At 52.2% G+C, this 27,439-nt stretch overlaps 3 protein-coding genes and 1 long non-coding RNA gene across 16 annotated transcripts in view; 2 read left to right on the top strand and 2 right to left on the bottom strand.

Annotated features, from left to right (window-relative positions):
- The window catches only part of ZNF775 (zinc finger protein 775), a 113,077-nt gene that overhangs the window by 23,094 nt on the left and 62,544 nt on the right, over positions 1-27,439 (bottom strand). The window lies entirely within an intron of this gene.
- REPIN1 (replication initiator 1) lies at positions 365-5,507 on the bottom strand. Of its 8 annotated transcripts, none has more exons than XM_021078719.2 (3): positions 5,369-5,507; positions 4,500-4,685; positions 365-3,149 (listed from the first exon to the last, which is right to left on the bottom strand). In XM_021078719.2, exons 2-3 carry the CDS (start codon positions 4,642-4,644, stop codon positions 1,423-1,425), a joined length of 1,872 nt encoding a protein of 623 aa, XP_020934378.1. In that variant the 5' UTR covers positions 4,645-4,685; positions 5,369-5,507; the 3' UTR covers positions 365-1,422. The 8 variants fall into 8 exon arrangements, with proteins under 8 accessions (XP_020934378.1, XP_084861122.1, XP_084861120.1 ...); XM_085004996.1 differs by having other exon boundaries at positions 365-3,146; XM_085004994.1 differs by having other exon boundaries at positions 4,500-4,614.
- Positions 5,257-10,293, top strand: LOC146395121 (uncharacterized). Of its 2 annotated transcripts, none has more exons than XR_014833372.1 (3): positions 5,257-5,547; positions 6,598-7,517; positions 8,202-10,293. It is a non-coding gene; the product is annotated as an uncharacterized LOC146395121 (long non-coding RNA). The 2 variants fall into 2 exon arrangements; XR_014833373.1 differs by having other exon boundaries at positions 5,310-5,547; positions 6,598-7,434; positions 8,249-10,289.
- RARRES2 (retinoic acid receptor responder 2) lies at positions 24,151-27,346 on the top strand. Of its 5 annotated transcripts, none has more exons than XM_021078436.2 (6): positions 24,151-24,241; positions 25,176-25,373; positions 25,603-25,707; positions 26,587-26,682; positions 26,912-27,038; positions 27,221-27,346. In XM_021078436.2, the coding sequence occupies exons 2-5, from the start codon at positions 25,200-25,202 to the stop codon at positions 27,026-27,028; spliced, it is 492 nt and encodes a 163-aa protein (XP_020934095.1). In that variant the 5' UTR covers positions 24,151-24,241; positions 25,176-25,199; the 3' UTR covers positions 27,029-27,038; positions 27,221-27,346. The 5 variants fall into 5 exon arrangements, with proteins under 5 accessions (XP_020934095.1, XP_020934096.1, XP_020934097.1 ...); XM_021078437.2 differs by having other exon boundaries at positions 27,203-27,346; XM_021078438.2 differs by having other exon boundaries at positions 24,151-24,469.

The raw sequence follows: 27,439 nt of genomic DNA, 5'->3' as shown, positions 1-27,439 counted from the left end.
AAAAGAAACCTCTCAAATGTGTATAAAAAAAAACAGCAGAGGGAAGCGCATGCAGTAACAGATGTGGGAACCGCAGGCCAGCCAGAGAGGCACTGCAGGACAGAGTCTAACAGCCCTTTTCCCTGGACACCTGGCACCCAGCAAAGCTCACCTGATCCCACAGAAGGCTGGACCCCTGGAGAGGTTACCCCACTTGCCGAGTGTCCGGCCCCACCCTGGGGAAGAAGTGCAGGAAGGTGCAGGGACGCCTGACAAGTTGCACCACTCAGCCTGTCACCCAACCCCACCCTGTCGGGGCAGAGCTACTTCTGCTCCCTCTGACCCCACAGCTCCCCAGGACAAAGGAACAGTTTTTAGCCACTGGTTCTAAAACCAGATCTTTATTCTCTAGTTCGAAAAGGAGGGTAAGTGGTTGTGTTTAGTTCCAGAGAACAAACAAGGCCCAACAGTAGAAATTACAAGGAAGCAGACTTCATTCATTATAAGGAAGAATTTCTAACAATTAGAATTACCCTACAGTAGAACCAGGGCCTCAGGAGGTAGGGGGGCTCCCTGTCACCTAAGTGTTCAAGCAGAGGCTGGGCATCCGCACACTAGAAAGGGCAAAGGGGAAACTCACCCTGGGTTCCTATCAGCTGACCCTCCCTTATCAGTGGGGCAGTTCTGCCCACGTGGTGAGTTCTGAAAGGAGGGAAGGAGGGTTGGGGGTGTTCGAACAAAAGCCCTGACACAGGGCAGCTGACGGCCAGGGGATGTTCTAAGCGCTGGGAGGGTGCTGGATAAAGCAAGTCAGACCAGTAGGGAGAGGCCCCGGGGATTGATGTCGAGGGAGGAAGGGGACAAAGCACTAACAGTAGATGGGTCTCTCCAAATCCAGGTGCCTGTGCAGGGGCAGGAGGGAGGGGATGGGGCGAGACAGGCTGGAGCAGCTCTGCTTTGCCGCCCAGTACTTGAAAAGGCCCAGGTGCTGCCTAACAAGGCCGGCAGGTTCTCCCAGGTGTATCCAGCTGGTCCTCTTTTCCTCCTGGGTGCTCATTCACTAACGACTGTACCACACCTACTTCCAAAAAACAAGCTGAAGGAACTCATAGTTAAAGACAGGGACATTAAGGCGTTAACATCAGAAAAGGGTCCTCCTGTCCACTGGTGGCCCCTCCGGCGGGGAGGGCTCTAAGGGGTGGGTGGAGCTGCTATTGCTACTTTTCCAGGGCACAGGACAGTCAGGACTGAAATTGAGCAAACCTGCTGGAGGCCGGGGTCCCTGCTCTGCAAGTGGGCTCCCTGATTGTGGAGTGGGGTAGGGGGAAGAACATCCCTCTCTGGTGGGGGGGGCAGCCCACCCACCCCCACAGCAGCAGCACAGGGCACAGTGTGAATGCCGCCCAGGGCCCCCCTCCCTCGGCCTCCGCAGGTCCTGCCCTCTCAGACATCATGCTTCTTCTGATGGGCCAGGAGCTTCTCCTCGTCGTCAAAGGTCTGGCCGCAGATGGCACAGCAGAAGGCGCCGTCCCGGATGTGGCTCTTGCGGTGGGTGATGAGGTTGGACTTCTGGCTGAAGCTGCGGTCGCAGTCGGGGCAGGCATAGGGGCGCTCTCCGGTGTGGATGCGCCGGTGGGACACCAGGTTAGACTTCTGGCTGAAGGCTTTGCCGCAGTCGGGACAGACGTAGGGCTTCTCGCCTGTGTGGATGCGCCGGTGGGCCGCCAGGTAGGGTTTGTGGCGGAAGGCCTTCCCGCAGTCCGGGCAGACGAAGGGCCGCTCCGGGGCGTGGTCGCGCCGGTGCGCCGCCAGGTGGCTGCCCTGGGAGAAGCGGCGCCCGCACTCCTCGCAGGCAAAGGGCCGCTCGCCCGAGTGGACCCGGGAGTGGGCCACCAGGTGGGTCTTCTTGCCGAAGTTCTTGCCACACTCGGCGCAGGTGAAGGGCCGCTCGCCCGTGTGCTGCCGCTGGTGGGCCCGCAGGAAGCGCTCCAGCCGGAAGCTCCGGCCACAGTCCTCGCAGCCATAGAGAGAGGCGGCGGCCTCGGCCTGGTCCCGGGGCGGCTCCTCCGCGGGCCCCAGAGGCTTCTGAGCGGGCTCCCGGGCGGGCTTCCGCGGGGCTTCCGCGGAGGGCTCGGCCAAGGGCTCCGGGGGGCCGGCGGGAGGCTGTGGGCTCCCGGAGCCGGGGGCAGCCTGCGCGGCCCCTTCGGAGCGCTTGTGGATCTTGCTGTGCGACAGCAGGTTGGGTTTGTGGCGGAAGCGGCGGCCGCACTCGGTGCACGGGTAGGGCTTCTCGCCCGTGTGGATGCGCCGGTGCGAGGTCAGGTAGGGCTTATTGGTGAAGCGCTTCCCGCACTCGGGGCACTGGTGGGGCCGCTCGCCCGTGTGCACGCGGCGGTGCGCAATCAGGTTGGGCTTGTGGCGGAAGCGCTTGCCGCAGCAGGCACACTGGAAGGGGCGGTCGACGGCGTCTCCACCCGGCCGGGGCGCGGTCACGGCCGGGCGGCCCCGGGGCCGAGGCCCGAGGGCCTTGGCCGCTGCCTCCTCCAGGGCCTCGGCCACATGAACCCGCTTGTGAGCAACCAGCTGGTCCCACTGAGCGAAGCTGCGGCCGCAGTTGCCGCAGATGAAGGGCCGGGCCTCGGGGGCCGGCGGGTGGCAGCGCCGCCGATGGGCCCGCAGCTGCTTTCTTCGCCAGAAGCGTCTCTCGCAGTCGGGACAGGCGATGGGCCGCTTCGCAACCGAGTGGGCCCGCAGGTGCAGAATCAGGGCCACCCAGCCTCGGAAGCTCTGCCCGCAGAGGTGGCAGGCAAAGCCCAGGTCTGGGGTGGCGGCGGCATGGACCTGGCAGTGCAGCGCCAAGAAGGGGGCGTGGCGGAAGCGCCGGCCACATTCGGGACAGGGTAGGGGCAGCCGGGCCTGGCAGTGCCGGGCATGAAGCCAGAGGGCCACCCAGCCCGGGAAGTGCCTTCGGCAGTGGGCACAACGATGGGCCCGCTGGAGGGCCTTGCTGCCCGACTGGGTCATGGCCATGCCTTGTGACCTCAGCCCTTGGGGCTCCTGCTCCAGGGTCTGGGGTGACTCCTGGGAGGGTCCAGAAAGGAGTTGGGGCTGGGCAGGGCCCATGGCCACGGGGCCCTTGCAGCGACGTTCCAGCATCGGTTCTTCCTCTGCTGAGGGGGAAAGGCACAGTCACTCTCCGGAGCCACACATCCTGCCCCAGCTGCTCCCCTGGAGACCCCAGGCCCCAGAGGCCCTCTGAACTCCAGCCTTGGAATCCAGACTACTCTTCCCTATGCTTGCATATTCTATATTATTTCAACCCTGGGCTTCTAGATTGAGCTATATGTGTCGCTAAGTCTCTACTGACCCTGGAAACTACCAGAAGGAAGAACTCTGACACCTCTTGGAATCTCCCTCAGCCCGTGTCTGGCATGGAGTAAACACTCCAGGGTTGGCTGTGCGAACATTTCTGCCTCGGGACTCACCAGAAAGCGAGGTCACCTCTCCCCACAGCGTGCCACGCTCTCCCAGGTGTTCTGCTCCCCTCCCCTGATTTCCACTATTTCCTGTTGTCATATCTGAGCTCCACAGCAACTCTGGAAGGCTGGGCGAGAGACATCAAGCTCCCTGCCCTGACAGATGAAGCAACGGTGATGGGACTTGCCCGAGGGCACAGAGTAATCCGATGGCAGAAGCAGGACTGGGAACAAGTCTAAACTCCCAGGCCAGTGTCCTTCCTCTACAGTAGCTGGGTGTGTAAAGATCTCCCACAAGGAAATTCCTGTCGGCCCTCATTCTGATCATCCGCTCTGAGCTCTTATTTACTCCAGTCTCGGGGGAGGCACTGCGACCTTAACCGCAGCCTCTCACCGAGGCTGGAGAGCCAGTGAGAACGGCCCTCCTCAGCAATGGGAGGGGAGCACTGGATGCCAATTCCCGCCCAGCACGATGCCAGGCCACTGCCTGTCCAAACTGTGCCCACGTTCTGCCCGCTTGCCCTCGTCCACCCCCACGCTCGATTAGGACATGGCAGGAAGGCAAGCTCTCCAGAATCCAAAGAACACCCACGGCCTGCTGCCCTCGGGGGTGATCCTGCCTCTGCCTCCCTTGGGTGCTAGGGGTTACTGCGGCAGGAAAAGGGGAGGAAGGAAGAGATGGTAATCTCTGTCCCCTGGCCCCCAACGCCGCCGCCGCCTGCCCCACATTCAGTGCCTCCAAAGCTGGGGAGCTGGGATTCCTGCAGGAGAACCTCCTCCACCCGCTGCAGGGTGAGGTGGCCCTTTAGACTCGGAAGGGACCTTCAGTGCCTGCCCACAAGTTCCAGACACATCTTCCTAAATTCCCCAGAGCCTATCCTCCTCCCCAGGAGCACAGACATGACTCATTCCAACGGCCAGACTGAGCCCAGGGGAGACTCCCAGGACAGGAGAACCGGCCCCTCCCCCCCAGCAGGATGGAGCAGCCTGAGCACCCGGGCCATGGAATGGTTTGAGAACCCCCAAAAGAAGCCCACACTCTACCCTGGCGGCTGTGGAGCTGGAGATGAGGCTTTTTCCAGCTCCTCCTGGGGATACTTCTGCGGCTGGAGCGCCTGCTTCGGCCCACACAGTGGTAGCCCCCAGATGTCAGAGAAAACTGCAGCAGTAAAGACACCCCTACCCCCATGGCAGAGCTCAGACCTCCGAAGGCAGAGAGGCCAGCCTTACCTGTGGGGAGGGGAGAGAAAACGTGCGTGAGGCTCTGAGCTCCCCTGGGGTAGGCATCTTTGTGTCCTCGCCGGCCACAACCTCCTCCCCCACCCCTGCCCCACACCCGGCCTGGCAGAGTGACCTTAATGGATACTGGATTAATAAATAAACGTGCCCCCTTCGCCAAGGAAGCACAGGGCTGCGTTTGGGGGTCACTTCCTCCACAAGTAAGGTCACAGCGTGAATTCTCCATGCTGATGGCCAAAGGCCGGCCAATGGCAGGAACTCTGGAAGCTCTGCTGGCTCCCCTTCCCCCACCCTCCTCCCCACAGGAATTCCAGGCCGGTTTCCCAGGGGGCTGCGCAGGCGGACTCGAGCGACCAGGACTTGGTCAGAATCCCCTGGCGCGTCCCAAATGGGCAAGGGCCGTTTAGACCCCACACCCCCCCTTTTGTATTCGCGCGTGTTCCCCCCCCCCCGTGCACGTTCGCGGACACACGGCTCGCGCTCCCGGAGGGGGCCCTTTCGGGTCCCCACGCACAGCGCAGCTCGCCGAGCCTGTGCGCAGGTGCGCGGGGCTCGCCCCCCCCATTCGGTCCAGCGGGATCCCCCCCACAGCGCGCACACGGTCACGCGCCCGGCAGGTTAGGGCCGCCCCGCCACGAGCCCGCGTGGAACCCCGCGCCCTGCCCGGGACGAACCTCTCCGGCGGGGAGCGCGGAGGCGCGTGGCGCGTCCATGAGGCCGGAAAGCCGGCGCCGGCTGCCGCGCTCCCCACCTCGCCGCGGCGACAGCAGCAGGTTCGAGTTCACCACTGCCAGGCCCGTGCCCAGCCCCCCCGCCGGTTCCCAGCGCCACGTGACTACAGGAGCTGCCGAGGGTCAGTTGCGGGCTCGGGCCGGCGGCCGGCGGCCGCGGCCGGAGGGCGGGGCGGGCAGCCGGGCCGGCCGCGCGGGGCTTCTCCCGCGTCCCCAGCGCCCCCTCGCGGGCCCGGCCTCGGCCGGGGGCGGCCGCCGCGGGCCCGACTCCGTTGCCATGGCGACGCAGCCCGGATTTTCCCGGCCCGGCTCAAGTTTCCCGACCCTTTGTCCCTTCGGAGGGCGTGCGTCCCTGGGCGACCGCGTGGCCAGACTGCGGTCACTCGACTAGACCCGGCCTCAATGGCTTAAACTCTCCTAACTGGCCCGAACCTTCGAGAGGGCGCTCCCTGCCCCGGGTCGTCCCCTGCTCTACTCCCGCCACCTCGACCTCTGGTGGCGCTAGGGAATCTGAAAGCCGCGGGGCCTGAGCGGCGCCGGACTCCACCTGGCCCGGGGCGCGGTTGACCCCAAAGTCGGCCTTCTGGGTTGTAAAAAGGTGGAGAAAGGAGAAGCTCGATCGGGTCAACTTTGAAAAAGGAATGCCCTCGCTTCCAGAAATTAGCGGAGTGCAGGCATTCCCGGCTCCGGCGGCCGCGGGGCGGTCTTCGCACCCGGGGGCGTTTCGCTTGGAAACGGACTGCAGCGGGTAGGCGTGTGCAGAGGCAGGTGTAAGCCTGCGTTCGTTCGTGACTCACCGGCTAGCAGGTGGCCTTGGCGTTTTCCAGGCTTGTACAATTTCATGTAGTGTTATGCTTTTCAACACAGGCAACTTTCTAATTGTCTAATTATTTGTAAAGCATAATAAAATCTGTTGCATAAGCAGGAAATAAAATACAAAAAGTTTCTAATACTTTTGCCTCCTAGAATTAGTTACATTCAGCGTTTTGGCATGTATCATCGGGTATTCTTTTCTACGCTTATCTATGCATGTTTGACATCATTGGGATAATGCCTTGCAAAGATATGTTCTGCCTTTTTCACCTAACAATATTATGAATTTTCTGCCGTTTTATTGGACATTCTTTAATAACATGATTTTTTTTCTTTTTTTTTTTTTTTCTGCTTTTTAGGGCCACCACACCCGTGGCATAGGGGTCCAATCGGAGCCACAGCTGCTGGCCTAGGCCACAGCAACAGCAGATCTGTGCCCCATCTGCGACTTATTCCTGAGCAGGGCCAGGGATGGAACCCACATCCTCATGGATATTAGTCAGGTTGTTACCACTGAGACACAACAGGAGCTCCCATTAACATGAATTTTCATCTCAGCATAAATGCACATAAATTTTTCTACTTTTCTCTATCATTATGGACTCATATTTTATTGCATATGCCTGACTTAAAAATTCTAGAAATGAGGAACTGATGGATTAAAGGCAAAGTATATTTTTCAAATGTTTTCTAAACTGTCTTTGAGGAAACTTTATTAGTTTTCTTTTGAGAAATGCCCCCTTTTCCATATCCCTGACAACCCAGACTATATTTTCAAATTTAAAGTTGTTCTTTCTCACTGTTTTGAATTTCACTTCTTAAATCACTACTTAGCTGGTTTGTTTTTCCACATAGTTATTGATTGTTTGTAATTTTTTGGTGAATTTGCTTGTGTCCCTTTGCCCACTTTCCTATATGTCCATTTAAGAAAGTTGGGAAATTGACTCCTGGGTATATATCCAAAGAAAACAAAAACACTAATTCAGAAAGTCACATGCACCCCAATGTTCATAGCAGCACTATTTACAGTAGCCAAGATAGGGACGCATCCTGAGTGTCCATCAGCAGGTGAATGGGTAAAGAAGCAGTACAAACCTGTGCAATAGAATACTACTCAGCCATAAAAGAATGAAATTCTGGAGTTCCCGTCGTGGCTCAATGGTTAATGAACCCAACTAGCATCCATGAGGATGGGGGTGGCCTTGCTCAGTGGGTTAAGGGTCCAGTGTAGCCATGAACTGCGGTGTAGGTAGCAGATGTGGCTCGAGTCCACATTGCTGTGGCTGTGGCATAGGCTGGTAGCTACAGTTCTGACTGGACCCCTAGCCTGTGAACCTCCATATGCTGTGGGTGCGGCCTTAGAAAGACAAGAAAAAAAAAATGAAATTCTGCCATTTTGGACACCATGGACAGACCTGGAGGATATTGTGCGTAGTGAAATAAGTCAAACAGAGACAAATGCAAAGAACAAACTAGTGGTTACTGGTGGGGCGGCAAAAGAGGGGCAGGGGGTTAAGAGGTACAAATGACCTTGTATAAAATAAATAAGCTACCAGGGTTTATTGTATAGCACAGGGAATAGAGCCAATGTTTTATTATAACAACGTCAATTTTGAATCACTGTGCTGTGCATCTGGAACTAATGCAACATTGTAAATCAACTATACCTCAATTTTTTAAACATTGGGAAATTGGTTTTATTTGGCCAGAGCAGGGGAGGCAGGAGTGGGGGAGGCACACCTTAGAAACTAAAAGCCTTTTATGGTTTCTGCCTTTGATACTATGTTGAGAGGCCACCACACCCCATGCCAAATGAAATTTCATGTGTGTCTGTATACACACACACACACACACACACACACACACATATATTTGCTTTTTAGGGCACACCTATGGCATATGGAAGTTCCCAGGCTAGGGGTCCAATCAGAGCTGTAGCCATCAGCCTACACCACAGCCACAGCAACACCAGATCCAAGCCACATCTTCCACCTACACCACAGCTCACAGCAACGCTGGATCCTTAACCCACTGAATGAGGCCAGGGATCGAACCCGATCTTCATGGATACTAGTAGGGTTCGTTTTTGCTGCACCACAATGGGAACTCCCGATGTTTATATTTTTACTGCAGAAAATAAGGTTTAATATCTAGGAGTGGAAGTTCTCCCCTTTCTACATAGATTCCTTTTGTTTCCCCAAAAAATGTCCTTGACTAGAATCACTCATTTATTCTTCTAAATAAATTTTGGAATTTCTTGGCAATATTTTTCAATTTTTCTTGTCACTGTTTAAAAAATCCACTTGACAAGATTTAAGATTCATGTCCCTCTATTTGTTCAGGTTTTATTTTACCTCTCACAGTCATGATTTTTTGTTTGTAGGTTAAATATATAACTTTTATACTTTCCCTATGATAAAACTTACCAACATGAAAAAAACACTTTTGTGAGATCATATAGTTTTGAGGCTCAGAAAATATGATAGATAGTATATTGTAGCATGTAGGTCAAGTTTGGTGATTACAGAAGAATGAATTTTTCAGAGTGCAATCAGAAGATACTCTAGTTTTCACCTAAATACTTAGTAATAGTTAACATTTAGGAAGTCCTTATGTCAGTTAAGGATAAACTCTTCACCTATGTATTGCATTTAATCCTCTTAACAACCTTAGGAAACATACTCTCCCAGTCCTCATTTTACAAATGAAACAACTGAGGTCAGAGATGTTAAGGAATTTACCCAATGCCACACAGCTGGGTGGTGGCTGATGGGAACCTGGCTCCACTCTTCACCGCTAACACCGTGTGCCTGGGAAAAAGTGCTGAAGTTGAGTAACTGCAATACCTGTTAATTCATAAGTAAACAAGGCACATCTAAAGCTGTTTCAATACCACATTCCCGCAAGAAACCTCCAGGGAGAATTCCTTCCCAGACTCACAAACTGTCACTAGTCTCTTAAAAGAAAGGCTCTCAGAGTCAACCAGGCCCCAGATACTCTCTCAGTCCCCAGCCCCATCTAGAAATGTCCTCTGGCCCAGTCAGGAGCTGACCAGCCACCGCAGAGGAAGATGCAAAGGAGTGGTGGGGGTTCCCGGGCCTCAATGCCCCTGAAATCCTGGGCCTCACAGAAGGAACTAGGGAGGGATGGTGCCGCCACCAACAAAGGGCCAAATGGCCTAGTGTCTCAGCTTTGCCACACTTGTGAGAAAATGATAGGCCCTGCAGGGTCAGGGGCCCACTGGACCCCCAGACTTGAGTGGGGCCTGGGAGGATCCCTCTTCCCCTCCAGCAGAGCAGCCTGCACCCTGCCACTGGAGTCGATGGCAAAGCTGGTGGGCTTGCCAGGGGATGAGGCAAGCGCTGTATCCAGAAACATTCTGTGAAGGCTCTTACTGAACCAAACTGGGGTCCCCTCACCCGAGTGCGCAGAAAGCCCATATACCAGTGCCAGGTGGGTGTGGGGGGCAGGAAAGTGCGGCGAGTACTGTAGGCATCAGACAAGGAGCCTGGGGCAGCTACTGGTTAAACCTCATGGGTTTCAGAGAGGCATTTTAGAGGCAGGTGAGAGAGGCGGTCGCAGGGTGTGCGATCAGCTCAGTTCTCCGATTGGCTGATGGTGGTGCAACAGGCAGTGTCACAGAGGTTGACGCGGTCAATCCTCAGCCCCATTGTGCTTGTGGTCGGTCATCAGATAGTTAACTTCTTCCATTTGGTGGGGGTTTTAGCATCTGTAATAGCAGCATTTTTAGAAACATGGATGGACCTAGAAATTATCATGCTAAGTGAAGTCAGCCATACAATGAGACACCAACATCAACTGCTTTCATTGACATGTGGAATCTGAAAAGAGGACAGAATGAACTTCTTTGCAGAACAGATGCGGACTCACAGACATTGAAAAACTTACGGTCTCCAGAGGAGACAGTTGGGGGGGTGGGGGGATGTGCTTGGGTTATGGGATAGAAATCCTGTGAAATTGGATTGTTATGATCATTATACAACTACAGATGTGATAAATTCATTTGAGTAATAAAAAAAAAACTTTGAAAAATATGCATCAGACACTGTTATCTAGGTGCTTCAGGAAGGAACTAAAGCAGAGCACTGGGGGTTGGGGGATTCCATCCCAGGAAGGCCCCATGGGGTTCTGCTCCCTTACAAAGATACCCAAGTATCATTCAGCAGCAGCCCTGTATCTACAAGAGGGAAAACTGCATCCATCCAGGCCTCCCCGCAGGACTCGCTCACACACTCAACAAACATTTAATTGGTGCCTGCCATCTGCCACTGGGCCTGACCTCCAGCCCAACAGAAATGGTCCCTGGGAGTTCCCGTCGTGGCGCAGTGGTTAACGAATCCGACTAGGAACCATGAGGTCGCGGGTTCGATCCCTGGCCTTGCTCAGTGGGTTAACGATCCGGCGTTGCCGTGAGCTGTGCTGTAGGTTGCAGACATGGCTTGGATCCCACGTTGCTGTGGCTCTGGCGTAGGCTGGTGGCTACAGCTCCGATTCAGCCCCTAGCCTGGGAACCTCCATATGCCGTGGGAGAGGCCCAAGAAATAGCAAAAAGACCAAAAGAAAAAAGAAAAAGAAAAAGAAATGGTCCCTGCTGTTTCCCCTCAGCGTGAAATGATGTTGAGAGGATGTCAGTTTAGCGATGGTGGTAGCTCTTGGCTTAGGGATTCCTATGAAATAAAACCCAGTGCTTGTTGGAAATTTCTGAACGGATGGCTGCTGAAAAGCTGGAGGAGGTCGTCTCTGCAGTGGGACCCACTGTGCACGGTGGCTTCAGAGGACATCCAGGAGGGGGGGGTTGCAAACTCACAGAGCTCATTCGGAGTATGGACAGTGTGGGCAGGAGCAGGACACGCATTGACGCTGACCTTGGTGGAGGCCACACCTGCTGGGAGGGCCTTGCAGGGGCACAGTCGCTACTCACACAGCCCTCTGCCCCCTCTCCCCGGGGGTCCTCCCAGCCTCCCACCTGCAGGGGAAGCCACCCAAACTGGGAGGGCCCGACTGTCCAAGGCTGGCATCTTGAGTGAAAGGAGTTTTGTAAGATCCTGCAGAAAGTCTTCTGCAAAAGATCAAAGTGCTCCTTCTGTTGCAGTTCCCCAAATATCCTTAAATGCAGGAACATGGCCTGCAGGGCACACGGCCAGGGCAGTAAAGGAGCCCAGATCAGGATCAAATGTCATCCCCACAACTCTGCTGCACAAGGCACCTCTGCAGTGTATCTAGCTACAGGAATCAGTTTTTCTAAAAGAAAAAGAATGTAATTGGGCAAAAGGAAGCCAGGTTTCCTGCAGCAGGAGCACCAGTGCCAGGCACTCACCTCTCCTCCCACTGCTCCGCCTGGCCCTGCTCTCCCTGCCTCCCCAACTATTTGATCCTTTGAAAGAGATCAGGTTGCTCCCTCCGCATTTTGACCACATTGCAAAGGGCTGTCAGGGCCTCTGAGGTTCCGCCTGGTCTGACTGTGGCAGCTCCATGCAGCCACAAAAGCCCAGTCCCACTGTGGGGCCCCTGGAGATGCCTTTCTTCTGCCTGGGATGCTCTTTCTTCAGATCTTCAAAGGCTCCCCGCCTCCACTTTATTCCCACTGGGGCTCAAGTGCCCAGAACGCGCTCCCCAGTGACCCTCTCTTCCCCCAAAACTTCCCACCTGTGTGAGGCCCCTGTGGCCACTGTGACAAATTCCCACAAGCCTGGTGGCTTAAAATAGTGCAGTTCTGAACGTCAGAGGTCCAAAATCAGGTTCGCTGGCTGGAAATCAAAGTGTCAGCAAGGCCTTGTTCCCAGCAGAGACTCTAAAGGAGAAGCTGCTGGCTTTTGCCCTTTCCAGCTTCCAGAGCTGCGTTCTGCGTGTTCTGTGGTTCAAGGCCACTCTTCCCCTGCAAAGCCAGCAGTGTGGCATCTGGCTTCAGTTCCCACAGCTGTCTCTGCTGTGGTCGGATCACCCTCTGCCTCTCTCTCATGAGGACCCTTGTGATGACATTAGGGCACCCAGCTAATCCAGGGTCATTGTCAGGGAAGATACACATGAAAACTATGAAAAACCTGGTGCAAAAAGGGAAACCCTCCCACCTTCGCCCCCTTCCAAAAGAGCTTTTTTTTTTTTGTCTTTGTGTTTTTAGGGCCACACCAGCGGCCTATGGAGGTTCCCATGGCTAGGGCTTGAATCAGAGCTGTGCCAGCCTACGCCACAGCCACAGCAACACCAGATCTTTAACCCACTGAATGAGGCCAGGGATCGAACCCAAACCCTCATGGATCCTAGTTGGGTTCATTAACCACTGAGCCATGAAGGAACTCCCATAAATCTTTTAAAAATCTCATCAAGCTTCTTGCCAGGTTTCCCATCCAGGACTGTTTTTCTCAAGGACCTGGGAGCCATCCCTTCGAAATCAAATGTCAAGGGCACAGCAGCCAGTGTCTCCGTCCCCTTGGGAAGTGGGGGGGCGCCTGGCTCAGCTGCGCAGGTCTCTGCGTAGCAAAATCCACCCGAAATATATTTTCCCTTCACATAAAGGCAAGTAGCAACCATGTGCGGCCACCCAATTGCAGGAGAATTTAGGATGAACCCTTTGCCATCAGCCCTCCCACCCGAGGACTGGGTTATGTTTTCCCTTGAGAACACGTGTGTACTGGGGTGGCCTCTGCTACAAAATAGGGTGAAATTCCTTTCTGCCTTTGCCGTCTCTTAGTACATTGCCTGTGCATCTCTTCCTGGCTTAATGGCTTATTCAATAATAAAACTGTTTTTTTTCCTCTCCCGCCTTTGTGCAGAGCTTTTCTGGGTAGGCAGGAGATTTGTTTTTAATTTTATTTCCCCAACATAATCTCCCCATCTCAAAATGCTTAGCTTAATCACATCTGTAGTCCCTTTTGCCATATAAAGTATCATTCACAGGTTCTAGGGATTAGGGCCTGGACAGGGATTAAAGCCATTATTCAGCCCACTACCGACCCCTACCCCATCACCTTCTAACCCCCCTACTCAGCTTCATTGCTCTTCATAGCTCTTATTACCTCCCTGAAATTGTTTGGATGTGTATTCCCTATGGTGGCTTTTGTCTAGCTGCCCATCATAATATAAGCCACATGAAGGCAAGGGTTTGCCTGCCTCCTTTTTTTTTTTCGTCCCACAGCATGTGGAGTTCCCGAGCCAGTGATCAGTTACAAGCTGCAATTTCAACCTGGGGTGCAGCTGCAGCAATGCTGGATCCTTAACCCACTGTTCTGGAGCCAGGGATCGAACCTGCATCCCAGCACCCCAGAGACACTGCCAATCTTGTTGTGCTACAGCAGGAACTCCTGGCCTGTCTTTTTTAACCACCATGTAGCCACACCATAGAAAGGTGCCAGCCCCCGGCAGGAACACCACAAGTGTTTGTGGACCAACAAAAGACGAGATGTGAGCTCTTGATGCCCTGAAGAAGCGAGTTTGATTAGACCCCGAGGGGAACCTGAAACAGCAGCCTGAGCCGGATGTCCACCCATGACCTTCCAACCTCCTCCCTTGGCTGCTGCTTAGGATGGAGTTAGACAGAACTTTGCAGGGTTTTTGTGTGTGTACGTGTGTCATTTTAGGGCCACTCCCAAGGCACATGGAGGTTCCCAGGCTCGGGGTCGAATCGGAGCTACAGCTTCCAGCCTACACCACAGCCACAGCAACATGGGATCCCCGCCATGTCTGCGACCTACACCACAGCTCATGGTAATGCCTGATCCTTAACCCACCGAGCAAGGCCAGCGATTGAACTTGCATCCTCATGGATGCTAGTCAGATTGGTTTCCACTGAGCCACAATGTGAACTCCCCGGACAGAGCTTTTAGTGAGAGAAAAAAACACTTTTTCATGCAGAAAAATTCTGATCAGGCAGAACCTCCTCGCCTGCCTGCTTGCATCTTTCGCAAGTGTCCTATCTTAATAAATCTATTTCTTGCCTTAAAAAGAAAAAGAAAAATTCTGATCAGTACGTGAGGCAAAGCCCAAGGCAGCCGGGAGGAAACTTTAGTCAGCAGCTCTCCTGCTGCAAGGGCTCTGATGTGGGAAGCAGTGCCTGAAGCCTCTTCTTTAACCTGGAGCACCAGTCGAGAATAACTGGAGGACAGGACTCCTTAGGGAACCTCTGGTTCTGAAGGGACTGACGTGGCCAGAATCACATATGGGGGGGAGGTGCTCCATGTCCTGGCACCACATTAACCACCCCTTAGTGCTTTGGCCTTGGGACCAGACATTGCTAGGAGAAGCTGCAACAACTCATCTTGGTGTCTCAGCCAAGAGAGAAAGTACTTGACTTTCCTTAGAAATCTACAATTTTTTTTAACCCTTTCGAGGTCAAATCTCATCTGTGTCTGTTTCTACTCCTAACTGGCATCTGGCTATATTTTCTTCAACTAAATTCAAAAGATGGACATCAAGGCCAGCGTGTATCCATTCTTGGTTTAAAAACTACTAAAAGCGGGAGTTCCCATCATGGCTCAGTGGTTAACGAATCCGACTAGGAACCATGAGGTTGCAGGTTCGATCCCTGGCCTTGCTCAGTGGGTTAAGGATCCGGCGTTGCCATGAGCTGTGGTGTAGGTCGCAGACGCGGCTTGGATCCTGCATTGCTGTGGCTGTGGTATAGGCCGGTGGTTACAGCTCCAATTCAACCCCTAGCCTGGGAACCTCCATATGCCACAGAAGCGGCCCAAGAAATGGCAAAAAGACAAAAAGACAAAAAAAAAAAAAAAAAAAAAAAAAAAAACCAACAACAAAAACTACTAAAAGCCAAGTTTGATTTGGAAACACAGGACACTTCTAAACAGAATCTCTGTGAAGCCTGTGATTTAGCAGAAGCAGGTGTATTTTTGAGTGTTTTGTTTCCTGGGAGTGGTATGTACCATGGCTTGTGAACGCCATCTGTATTTGTTTACCAAACAACAAGAATGCTGTCTCTAACCTTAGCTCATTCCTCCTCAGGCTCCTCTTGAATACAACCACTTGGGGAGGTGGAAGAATCAGAGTGTAAACCTAACCTCAACTTGGGGCCTTCTGATCAGCTTCAAGACCAAATCTGAGTCACAGTTAAATGTGGTGCCTTGGGAGTTGGCCAGTGAAGTCCCCGAGGTTCTCAGAACTGTTTGCCTTTACTGTCTTAAAACAGGAGAAGAAAGTTTCCTCTTAATAGGATTTAAGGAGGTTTGTTTGGGGAGGGTGTTACTAGAAATTAAAACAATGTAACGTTAAACTACTACATAGTAACATCTATTAAAGTGGTACATTTAACAAATAATATATCAGATAAAATTAATTCTAAAAAAGAACACTTGAAAAGTACCTGATTACTATAGCGGCCAAACTACCCTAAGCGACTTCCGCTGGCAGAGATGCTGCTCAGTCTCTCTGCTCTGGGCCGGTGCACAGTTGTAGCAAACGGACATGCATATGATATACAAAACCACTGCAACGCATTGGCATGACTTAAGGGTCAGATTGAGCTAAGAGAAGGTCTTAAGTTTAAACCAGGAATCCCAAAGTGATGATAGGCTATGGCACGTATGTAAGAAACATAGTTCCACAGCGTTATTTGAACAGGGAACTCAAGGGCAAAGACAGATCTAGTGCTCACCATCGCCATCTAGCGGTAGATCTCGGAATGGGGTTTAAGGAGCTCACTGGGATCTGTTGGACATTCAGCTTGGTATTTGCCTTCTGAACGCTTTGATTTACGAAGATATTTTGCACTCATGAAATGCTGATATTTTGCACTGACCTTTTTTTCTTTTTACGGCCATTCCCGCGGCATATGGCAGTTCCCAGACTAGGGGTCGAATCGGAGCTGTAGCTGCCGGCCTACGCCACAGCCACAGCAGCACAGGATCTGAGCCGCATCTGTGACCGACACCACAGCTCACCGCAACGTGGGATCCTTAACCCACTGAGCAAGGCCAGGGATCGAATTCGGTTTCGTTACCCCTGAGCCACAACAGAAACTCCCAAAACTGACTTTTAGTTAATTCATTAATTGATTGATTTTGTGAAACTGAGTTTTTAAGTATACCTAATGAAGCTGCATGTTCCTTTTATCAGCCTTCTGAATTTCTTTGAGTCATCATGACGGTATGTTATGTTACATTAATGGTAAGGTTCGTCCACTGATTGAAATCCAAGTTTCATTTCCTGCCACGTTAAAACATTAAAAAATGGCATTCTGATTTTTTGGAGATAAAGTATAAGACTCATACATTTATTCTCAAAAAGGCAATTTTTTTTTCAGCTTAGCATTAGGCATTCTAGCCTTGACCTTTGCTCACAAAGTACCTGATTATTGTGTCACAAAAACTTGACTTTTCAAATAATCAGGTTAAGTGCATAACACCAAGTCTTAGGAAAAGCTTACCTGTGTGTGTGTGTGTGTGTGTGTGTGTGTGTGTAAGTTTGCTAGGGCTGCCAGAGTACAAAGCACCACACGCTGGGTGGCTTCACAACAGAGATTTCTTTTTCTCTCCCAGTTCTGGAGGCCAGAAGTCCAAGATGAAGGGGTTGGCAGAGGTGGCGCCTCTGAGGCCTTCATCCTTGGTTTGTCAATGGCCAACTTCTTCCCGCGACTTTGCATGCTCTTTTCCTATGTCCTCATTACTTCTTATAAGGATACTAGTCTTACTGGACTAAGGCCCACTCACACGACTTCATTTTACCATAATTACTTTTTCAATGCCATATCTCCAAGTACAGTCACATTCTAAGATATTGAGATATTAGGATTTCATCATAAGAACACACACACACACCCATATAGTGATTTTTTTCTCCTCAATAACTCATAGACTGATTAAACATGGTGGATTACACACGTGTGTTTGCCCATACTCCCTCCTAAAACTTCCTTCAAATAACAGTAAAGGAATAAAAAGGTGTGAATTCACAAGTACTGAGAAGATGGGAGAGGAGAGAACAATGGATAGGATACATGACATGTTTTACAAGCTGCAGGGGAGGGAATAGTGGTAGCTGACTGAGTTCCTGTGGGGAGGGAGGGTGTGATCTACAGGGAGCAAGTGACTCCATCCATGGAGAAGGCTCCAGATGGGAAGGCACCAGCTGCAAGGGAGATAGCGATGAGGCTAGGGACAGCAGAGAAACATCCCCAGGCTCTGCTCTGTGACGATGGTATCCGGTGAGGGCAACAGCCCAAATGAAGGACGGAGGGCAAAGTCAAAGTCCCCACACTAATGATGGCTCCTATCCTCCCGACCCCACTTGGTATCCAGAATACAGCTAGTCCCGCAATACTCACAAGCAAGAACTCAGAGAACTCTTCTTTGAAAAACTAGGATGGATACGAAGAAAAGACCAAAGGATAATACCAAATTGGGGATCATTCAAACAACAGTAGAAAATCAGCCTTGCTACCTGATCACCTCCAGTGCAGCCCACCCATTGACAAGGCCCCAAACTGCCCACAAAGCTTTCAGTCAAGCATTTGAGGAGCCTTTCCAACAGGAAAGGCCAAAGCTACAAACCACAATAAGGAGAAAATGGAACTTTGAAAACGGAAATCCTACGGGAGTTCCCATTTTGGCTCACTGGCAACCAACCCGCCCAGCAACCATGAGGATGCGGGATTTGATCCCTGGCCTTGCTCACTGCATTAAGGATCTGGCGTTGCTGTGAGCTGTGGTGTAGGTCACAGATGCAGCTCAGATCTAGCGTTGATGTGGCTGTGATGTAGGCTGGTGGCTACAGCTCCAGTTCGACCCCAGCCCGGACACTTCCATACACCACAGGTGCGGCCCTGTAAAGACCAAGCTAGGGGTCGAATCAGACCTACAGCTGCTGGCCTACACCACAGCCACACAATGCCAGATCTGAGCTGAGTATGCAACCTACACCACAGCGCACGGCAACGCAGGATCCTTTACCCACTGAGTGAGGCCAGGGATCGTTTCCACTGCGCCACAACGGAAACGAACTCCCAGGGTGGCGTTTTCAAATAGGAAAGAGTTTTTGATGCTAAAAAATTGAAATTTTAAAAGTTTAATAAAAAGTATGAAAGATGAGGTCAAGAATAACTCACATTACTGAAGTCAAAAATGAAAGTGGAGATTTTACTACTGATTCTATAGAAAAAAAATTATTACGAGCATATTATGAAAAATTGTATGCCAACAAATTGAATAGACTAGATAAAATGGACAAATTTCTAGAAACACAAAACCTACTAAGACTAAATCACAAAAAGACAGGAAATCTGTAGACCTACAACAAGCAAAAAGATTGAATCGGTCATCAAAAACATCCCAACAAAGAAAAGCCCAGGAGGAGATGATTTCACTGGTGAATTTTATCAAAAATTTAAAGAAGAACTAAAATAAATCCTTCTCACCACAGGTGCGTCCCTAGAAAAGAAAAAATAAATAAAGAATAAAAATTAATTAATTAATTAAAATAAAATGAATCCTTCTCAAACTTTTCCAAAATACTGAAGAGGTGGGAAACTTCCTAACTCACTATATGAGGCCAGTATTTCCCTGATACCAAAGCCAAAAAAAGAAACTACAAGAAAACTACAGACCAATATCCCTTATGAAGATTGATGCAAAAGAAAAAAAACCTCAACAAAATATTACCAAACAAATTCAGCAGCATATTAAAAAATTACACACTATAACCAAGTGAGACTTATTCTTGAAATTCAAAAGAAGCTCAGCAAATAAAAATCCATCGGTGTAATAAATGACATTAATAGAATGAAGGGGAAAAAAAATCACATGATTATCTCAACTGAAGCAGAAAAGGCATCTGACAAAATTCAAGACCCTTTCATGATAAAACTGCTCAACAAACTAGGAATAGAAGGGAACTATCTCCAGTTAATAAAAACCATATGTGAGGAACCCCGAGTAAACATCGTACTCAAGGGCAAATAACAGAAAGTATCTCCTCTAAGATCAGCAACAAGCCAAGGATGTCTGCCTCTACTACTTCCATTCAACAAAGTACTGGAAGTTCTCTCCAGGGCAATTGGGCAAGAAAAATAAATTACAGGCATCCAAATTGGAAAGGTAGACGTGAACTCATCTCTGCAGATAATGATCTAACACATAGAAAACCCTCACGATGCCACACACACAAAAAAAACCTATCAAAACTAAATGATTCAGCAAAGTAGCAGGATACAAAGTCAACACATAAAACTCAGTTGCATTTCTATACACCAACAAGGAATAATCTCCAAAGAAATTATTGTGAGGAAAAGAAAATTCCATTATTCTAAATGGAATTTACAATATCATCAAGAATAAAATACATAGAAATTAACTTAACCAAGACCATGAGAGACCTGTACAATGAAAACCATAAAACACTGCTGAAGGAAATTATGGAAGACGCAAGTAAATGGAAACATATCCCATGTTCACGGATTGGAATACTTGATGTTGTTAAGATATCAATACCACCCAAAGTGATCTACAGATTTAATGCGATCCCTATCAAAATCCCAATGACATTTTTTTGCAGAAATAGAAATTAATAGAAATCCCTAGAGACTCCAAATAGCCAAAACAATCCTGAAATAAAAGAACAAAGCTGGAGGACTCACACTTCCTAATTTCAAAACTCACTACAAACTCAGCAAGCAAAACAGCGTGGTACTGGAGTTCCCCTGTGATGCAGTGGGTTAAGGAGCTAGTGTTGTCACTGCAGGGGCTCAGGTCACGGCCATGGTGGGGGTTCAATCCCTGGCTCAGGAACCTCCACATGCTGTACACATGGCTAAGACTTTTTTTTTTAGCCACCCCTGCGGTATATGGAGTTCCAGGGCCAGGAATCAGATCAGCTGCAACCCAGGGCAACGTGGGATCCTTTAACCCACTGTGCAGGGCCAGGAATCGAACCTGCTCCTGCCCTGCAGAGACTCTGCCGATCCCACTGCTCCACAGTGAGGACTCCTATCACCAACCCTTTTTGGGGCTAGGCATTCCTGTCTTCTCTCTGCTTTAATCTGCTTCTCTCCATCTTCCCTGACCCTGCTTCTATCACATTCACCAATAGCCACAACTGTCTCCTACTGAGGGCGCCCCACACCTAGACACGTCCCCTCTCATCCACTCTCCATACACTTGCCAACAGTAAGCTTTCAAAAATGCTACTTGTTTAGTGATTTTTAAAGTTTAGAAAATTATTTTTAGAAGTTCCCTGGTAGTACAGCAGTTTAAGGATCTGACTTTATCACTGCTGTCGCTGCTGTGGCTCAGGTTGGATCAATCCTTGGCCCAGGGATTTTTGTAAGCCCTGAGCACAGCCTTGCAAAATTTATCTTTATATTCCTTTTTTTTTAAATTTATTTTTTGCTTTTTAGGGCTGCACCCACAGCATATAGAGGTTCCCAGGCTAGGGGTCCAATTGGAGCTACAGCTGTCGGCCTATAGCACAGCCACAGCAACACAGGATCTGAGCCGCATCTGTGATCTACACCACAATTCATGGCAACACCGGATCCTTGGCCCTCTGAGCAAGGCCAGGGATGGAACCTTCGACTTCATGGTTCCTAGCTGGATTCGTTTCTGCCGTGCCATGACGGGAACCCCCTATTTTACACTCTAATGTACAAGTCACCCAGAGGGTAAGAGATTGTAAAAGTACAACGTGAACGTGCAGTTTTTCTCCCTCCTTTTTGCCTTTCCAGACAGTTCCTCTCCTCAGAAGCAATCAATGCTACAAGCTTCTTGTTTTCCCTTCTAGAAATGTTCCATGCGTTCATGAACATAGACAGACACACGTCGTTCATAATGAGAACTTGACACGTGGCCAGCCTGACTGAGGTCTTGGAATCTTAAAGCAAGAGACCAACGTTTCCCACATTGCTTCATTCCACTGAATGATGCCTATTGAAAATACCTGTGGGAGTTTCTGCTTTGGCGCAGTAGGTTAAGAATCAGACTGCAGCCACTCGGGTTGCAGCTGCAGCTCGGATTCAATCCCTCCGGAACTTCCATATGCTGCCAAGGCAGCCATTAAAAAAAAAAAAAAAGATAAAAGAAAAAAGAAGAAAAAAAAGTACTTGTGCTCCCTTTTCTGAATGGACTCTATGCAAGCGTCACGGGCAGAGCTGTTAAAATCGTTTAGTATTTAAGTGCAAATTCTTTGAAACATGGCCAGTTTGGGAGACTAGTGAAAGAAACCGATGACGATGAATTTAATAGTCTTTTCTTTGCCAGCACTCATTGGTTGAGTCACCGAAGGGTTTTGCTAAGACTTACTGTATTGTTAACACCAAGAATTTCTTGAAACCAAAGAATGTTAACCAAATATTCAATAAAGATAAAAAATATAGGAGTTTCCGCTGTGGCGCAGCAGAAACAAATCCAACTAGGAACCATGAGGTTGCAGGTTCGATCCCTGGCCTTGCTCAGTGGGTTAAGGATCCGGCGTTGCTGTGGCTGTGGTGTAGGCCTGTGGCTACAGTTCCGATTAGACCCCTAGCCTGGGAACCTCCATATGCCACGGGTTCGGCCCTCAAAAGACGAAAGACAAAAAAAATATATATATATGAAATAGAAAGTTCTCTCACCAATATAACACTACCTATGACCAAAGGAAATTTAAAGCTCTAAAGAAAGGAAAAGCTCATTTGTGACCTAACCAAACAAATATGAGAATTTTAAATTAAATCTTTTACTAATAGTGAACAATTATGACTTTGCATACTTTTCTCACATAAATCAATATGTAAAGACTTTTAACTGTAGAGGACACCGTTATGTAAATTGGCTGCAAAAATTACAAGAAAACTTTGAAGACTACTTTGCTGATATTAATATTTATAGTTGCTTTTGAACTTATGCGATATTATTTTAATGTGTGTGAGTTATACTGAGTTGATACAAGAGTTAGTGAATTTACTGAACTTGGACAGGTGTATTTTGAAATTGATATACTTTTGCTTCAAATTCAAAATGGTTCTTTTATTTAAAATTTTTTTTAAATTTTGTCTTTTTAGGGATGCACCCATGGCATATGGAGGTTCCCAGGCTAGGGGTCAGACTGGAGCTACAGCTGCCAGCCTACACCACAGCCACAGCAACAGCAACACCAGATCTGAACCACATCTTCGACCTACACTGCAGCTCATGGCAACACCAGACCCTTAACCCACTGAGTGAGGCCAGGTATCAAACCCTCGTCCTCCTGGATATTAGTCAGGTTTGTTACCACTGAACCACAATGGGAACTCCCACATCGGTTCTTTTCAGAAAACATGTGCTGGAGTTCCCTGGTGGCTCAGCTGGTTAAGGATCCAGTGTTGTCACTGCTGTAGCTCGAGTTACTGATGTGGCATGGGTTCCATCCCTGGCCCCAGAACTTCCCCATGCCATGAGCGCAGCCAAAAAGCAAAAACTAAAACCATACAGTAGTTTGTCCCTGTGGTTGCAAGTATGACAGGAGAATGTTTGGGTTCTCAGTTCACTTATTGGAATCTTTGCCCAGAGTGTCTTGGATGCATGAATCTCCGCTTTCATCTGTGAGGCCAGGGATGATCCCGAACCACTAAATAGCTAAGTGCTGTTACCTGCCCTTGGGTTGAGACATGCCACTGCCACTGAGCTCCTGAATATGCCCTAAGTATCCTCTCCCTGTCCCCACCTGTGACATTCTGCAGGGCGGTGGCCCAACTGTCACGTTCCTTTCACCCAAAAGGAATTCTGTCTGGTCACGTGACCTACACTGTACATGCATCCAGCGCCCAGTCTCCTTCCTTGTCTGCCGCCACCGCCCTGCTCCCAGCCTCCCTGGCTCACCCAGGCCTGATGCGGCCCTCACTGAAGCCAGGACACCTTCCAGGCTTTCCTCAGCCCCAGTCCGCACCTTGTCTGGGAGGTTTTCTCTGATCCTCCAGCTTGCAGCCCTGGGCTGGGAAATGCCTTCTGCCTGTTTTCCCTCTAGACTCACCGGAAGCTCCTGGAGAACAGAGATCCCAGCTCCCGTCTCTGCTTAAAGATCGTGGACAACTCACAGTAGGTTCAAAGTGTCACTGGTGGAATTTTAGCCACCAGAAAGGGCTAATTGAAGCCAAGCATCTTTATGGCACCCCCAGGGCACACTGCAAAGGCAACTCTTGGCTCCACGAGGAGAGTCCTGGCAGGGGCGCATGGGGAATGGGAGAAAACCTTGTGCCAAACACGGGGTCATCTGCCACTTTCCGTGTATCTCCTCATTTAATTCTCAAACCAGCGCCTAGGGTAGGGCGTCTACCCCCGCCTGGCAGGGAAGGGCTCTGGGCCTTAAATGAGGTCCTTTCTGGGGGAGATGAGCAGCCCTGGTCACCCGGTCCCGGTGACTGACACTCTATGAAATCCCAGAGCTTGCTCCTATTTGCACAAGCCAGCAGCAGGAGTCAAACCCCCACTTTCCCTGACTCCCAGCAGCCTGAGGAATCCCACCACGCCTTCGCCCACACGAGACCCCGGAATCTGTCACCGTCACAGATGGGACATGCAGGATCAGGACGTGTTGGCTGTGTTAGAGGTTGTCAGCCTCCTCTCTAAAGGAGACCGCTCCCTTCCCAGCGCGGCTTTAGGCCAAGGGAGGCAGCCAGGCAGATCAAAGGACCTCGAGGAGGTCCCATATGATTTGAGGTAGTCTGTGTTTCTGGAAGACTCTCCCGAAACGCGGGTCTGGGGGACGCTGGGGACTGGCCGCCCAGGAAGGGCCTGGGGGCAGGGCAGTCCGCAGCCCTCCAAGGAGAGGCTGGGCCGAGGGCCTGGCCTGGGGAGCGCAGTCCCAGGAGGGCCGGCCCAGCGCGGGGCGGGGGTGGGGTGGGGGGGAGGAGCCTCCGCTGCGCTGGGAGCTGGAGGGGGCCCAGGAGGTGGGAGGGGGAGGAGATGGGGGCCGAGCCGTGGGAGGGAGCAGGGGGTACCGGGAAGAGGCTGACAGCCCGGCCAAGAGTCGGCCTGGGGAGGTCGGGAAGCGGCAGTGTAGGAGCGACCCCGAGGCCCGGGAACGGAGGTGAGCGGGGAGCGGCAGTGGCTGGACGGCAGGACGGGCGGGCAAAGGGCGCTGCTCCAAAGGGCGATATCTGTCAACTTGTCTGGAGCCCTGTCTTTCAGGCAACGCCCCGGGGAGCTTTTCACTGCGGGGGCCTCAGTTTCCACCCCTTTGGCTTTCTGGTCCTAAGACCACTCTCCCCCGCAGCGTCGTCGGGACCGTCCAGTCCTGAGGCGACCCCAGTCACAGGTTGGGGGGGCTGGGAGCGGGATGGGGGGAAGGCCCCAGAAAAAAAGGACTGGGGAGGGAGGGTCTGCCCGAAGAAGAAGAAGAAAGCCAAGGGTGGGACCAAGGCGAGCCCCCCATTTCCGGGGGTGGGGGCAGGTAGGGCTGATGGCAAGGGGCACTTTTAGCCCAGGAAGGGTTAAGTGTCCTCCTGTTCCCACCCGCTCTAGACCCCTCCCACGTGTTTACGTCCTCCCAAAAATATTCAGCCTCCTCCCAAAAATATTCAGCCTCCCTGGCCTCTCTTTGGTGCTTGCCCCTGCCCCCCCTCCACCCCCAGTTGGGGTGCGAGAGGGTGAGGGTCAGGGCCCCGGGCCCCTTGGAGCCAGTAGTTTGGGGACAGCCAGCAGGAGAGGGGCATCAGAGAGGATGGGAGAGAAAATGGGCCCCCAAAGCGGGGCAAGCTGGAGTGGGCAGCAGCGCAGCTTCTCAAGCTCTTGCCTGAGGCCGAAGGCCAACTCAGCCCCGACCCAGGACTGCGCCAGACCCGGGCTGAGCTGGACCTGGAGAGTGGGGGAGGGTGGGAGGAGCAGGGGAATCCCAGGGGAATGGGAGAGGGACACTCCCTGCCCTCCGCCTCTGCCAGACGTGGCCCCTGAGCCGCAGGGCCAGGGAGCTGCCCCACCCCGACCCCCCAAGCTGGCTGAACCCTAACCCTAACCCTTTGCAGGATCAGGGTGATCAAGGTGAAGCCATGTGGCAGCTGCTGCTCCCGCTGGCCCTGTGGCTGGGCACCATGGGCTTGGGCAGGGCTGAGCTCACAGCGGCCCAGCTCCGTGGCCTGCAGGTGGCCCTGGAGGAGTTCCACAAGCACCCACCCGTGCAGTGGGCCTTCCGGGAGACTGGTGTGAACAGTGCCATGGACACGGTGAGCGGCACCCCAGGGAGGGGAGGGGGACGGGACCACTGCACGGGAGTCCAGCATGTTCCCCAGGAGCAAATGCAAAAGTGCTTGGGCCCTGTGAGCACCCAGCTCTCCGGAGAAAGGCCACGGCCTCAGCCACCCCCTGGGATGTGCTGTTTCAAGGTGGGACAGGTCACATCCAGGAAGTGCTCTGCTGGCTCAGCTGGCTGCTGGCCTTCCTGTCTGTCGGCAGCCCTTCCCGGCCGGGACCTTTGTGAGGCTGGAATTTAAGCTCCAGCAGACCAGCTGCCGGAAGAGGGACTGGAAGAAAGCTGAGTGCAAGGTCAAGCCCAACGGGGTGAGTGAGGGCCAGCGTGTGTGACAGGGTGTGCGCTCCGTGAGAGTATGCAATTGGGGGTGGGTAGGAGATGCATCGAGAATGAGGTTGAAGACCTCAGAGGGGGTGGCCTGGGTCTGAGCCCAGGGTCGTGATGGTTTCGGGTGGGCTGCGGGCCTGGACAGACCAGAGGAGGACGGTTGGGCTTCTCTCTGAGGACGCACGTTCTTCAGACTGATCCTCCCTCCATCCAAGTTCCTCTCTCAGGCTTCAGGTCACGGGTGGAAGAAGCCCTGGTGAATTCCTCCCTTCCTGTGAGTTTTCAAGTAGAGATGGTCCAGCCTGGGCTGCTTCATACCAGGGCTTGATTCATCAGCCACGTTGGGAGCAAAATCACTGCCACAGGCCGACCCCTGGGCTGGGAGCACAGCCATCTGGGTCCTTGTCCCAGCTCTGCCGCACCCGCCCTGGGGCTCTGCAGGTTCTTTGGAGGCCTCAGTCCCCTCTATCTGTTAAGGGGGGTCTGGGTTACACTAGTGGTTTCCAGACCTTTATACCAGGACCCTTGTGTTCAAATCAAATCTTACAAGAAAATGCAAACAGATGACAGCAGAGTGGCTCGGGTGGAAGTCCAGTGTGGAGAACCCACCTGGGACACACACACACACACACACACACACACCCCCACACACTCGTGCACTCTCCCAATCTCGATAGTTAGAAAACCGCAAGATGGTTTGACTTCGGCAGTTTCCCAGTGGGAGGGTGGTTGGTGCCTGGAACCAGCAGAACTGCCAATGGACTGTGACCCCACTGTAGGCTGCCCCCAGCTTCCACCCTCATGGGGCCATAGGCCTCCCTTCATCACCTTCCTCCCTGGCCCCATGCCCCCCTCCCCAGAGAAAGCGGAAGTGCCTAGCCTGCATCAAGCTGAACTCTGAGGATAAAGTCCTGGGCCGGATGGTTCACTGCCCCATAGAGACTCAGGTCCAACGGGTAAGAGTTGGCAGAGGCGCGAGGGGGAGGCTTGGGGGGGGGGCTGCAGGGGAGGTCCGGGTGCAGGGGTGTGGAGGTGTGAAAGGCAGCAGGAGAGAAGAGGATGAGGGTGGGAGGGGCGAGGAGGAGCTCTGGGCAGGGCCCAGACGTTCCCTAGAGAATGCGGATGAGCAGTGGACGCTGCCAGGCCTCCCCCTGGGCCGGCCTGAGCGGGCGCTGGTGCCCACAGGAGCCCGAGGAGCGCCAGGAAGCTCAGTGCAGCCGGGTGGAGCGGGCCGGCGAGGACCCCCACAGCTACTACTTCCCAGGACAATTTGCCTTCTTCAAAGCCTTGCCCCCCAGCTGAGGCCCTGCTGGTAGGTGGCCAGGGAGATCAGAGCAGGGATGGCAGGCCGGAGTGGGGTGTGGGGCCGGGATGGAGAGGAGTTGGAGCCAGGCTGCGGGAGGCAGGGAGGAGAGAGCCTGGGATGGAAGGAAGGCTGGGATGGGGCCCAAACAGCCCCCTCACACTCAATCTTAGTTTCTCTTCCCTCTCTAGAACTTCACCCGGCTTCCTGGAAGCTGCGGGAGGACACCAGTGAAGGCCGCCTGGCCCTCCCCTCTCTGCGCCCAGGGAGGGCCACCCCCATTATCACTGAGCTAATAAAACTGCTCTGCTGAGAAAGCCTTCTCTCCTCCCACCCCCACAGTCCCTCCCTCCCCAGCTCAGCTGGAGGAGACCTGTGTGTGAGGAGAGGCCTGGAGGCTCCAGCCTCAT

The sequence above is a fragment of the Sus scrofa genome, chromosome 18 (assembly GCF_054392235.1).
Source record: "Sus scrofa isolate SSC_HxYL_T2T_F1_AM1 chromosome 18, Sscrofa_HxYL_maternal_Yorkshire_Landrace_v2.0, whole genome shotgun sequence".
Taxonomy (NCBI): Eukaryota; Metazoa; Chordata; class Mammalia; order Artiodactyla; family Suidae; genus Sus; species Sus scrofa.
This window is presented reverse-complemented; position numbering and strand designations above follow the sequence as displayed.

Bases quoted from the DNA above. Each gene is read 5' to 3' on its own strand.
- REPIN1 (XM_085004994.1), bottom strand. From the start codon at position 5,407: ATGGACGCGCCACGCGCCTCCGCGCTCCCCGCCGGAGAG. The intron at 4,615-5,368 runs GTTCGTCCCGGG...TTACTGCTGCAG, and splicing joins CCGCGCTCCCCGCCGGAGAG to TTTTCTCTGACATCTGGGGG. The intron at 3,150-4,499 runs GTAGAGTGTGGG...TTTCCCCCTCAG, and splicing joins CCAGCTCCACAGCCGCCAGG to CAGAGGAAGAACCGATGCTG.
- RARRES2 (XM_021078436.2), top strand. From the start codon at position 25,200: ATGTGGCAGCTGCTGCTCCCGCTGGCCCTGTGGCTGGGCACCATGGGC. The intron at 25,708-26,586 runs GTGAGTGAGGGC...CCCCCTCCCCAG, and splicing joins GCAAGGTCAAGCCCAACGGG to AGAAAGCGGAAGTGCCTAGC. The intron at 26,683-26,911 runs GTAAGAGTTGGC...TGGTGCCCACAG, and splicing joins TAGAGACTCAGGTCCAACGG to GAGCCCGAGGAGCGCCAGGA.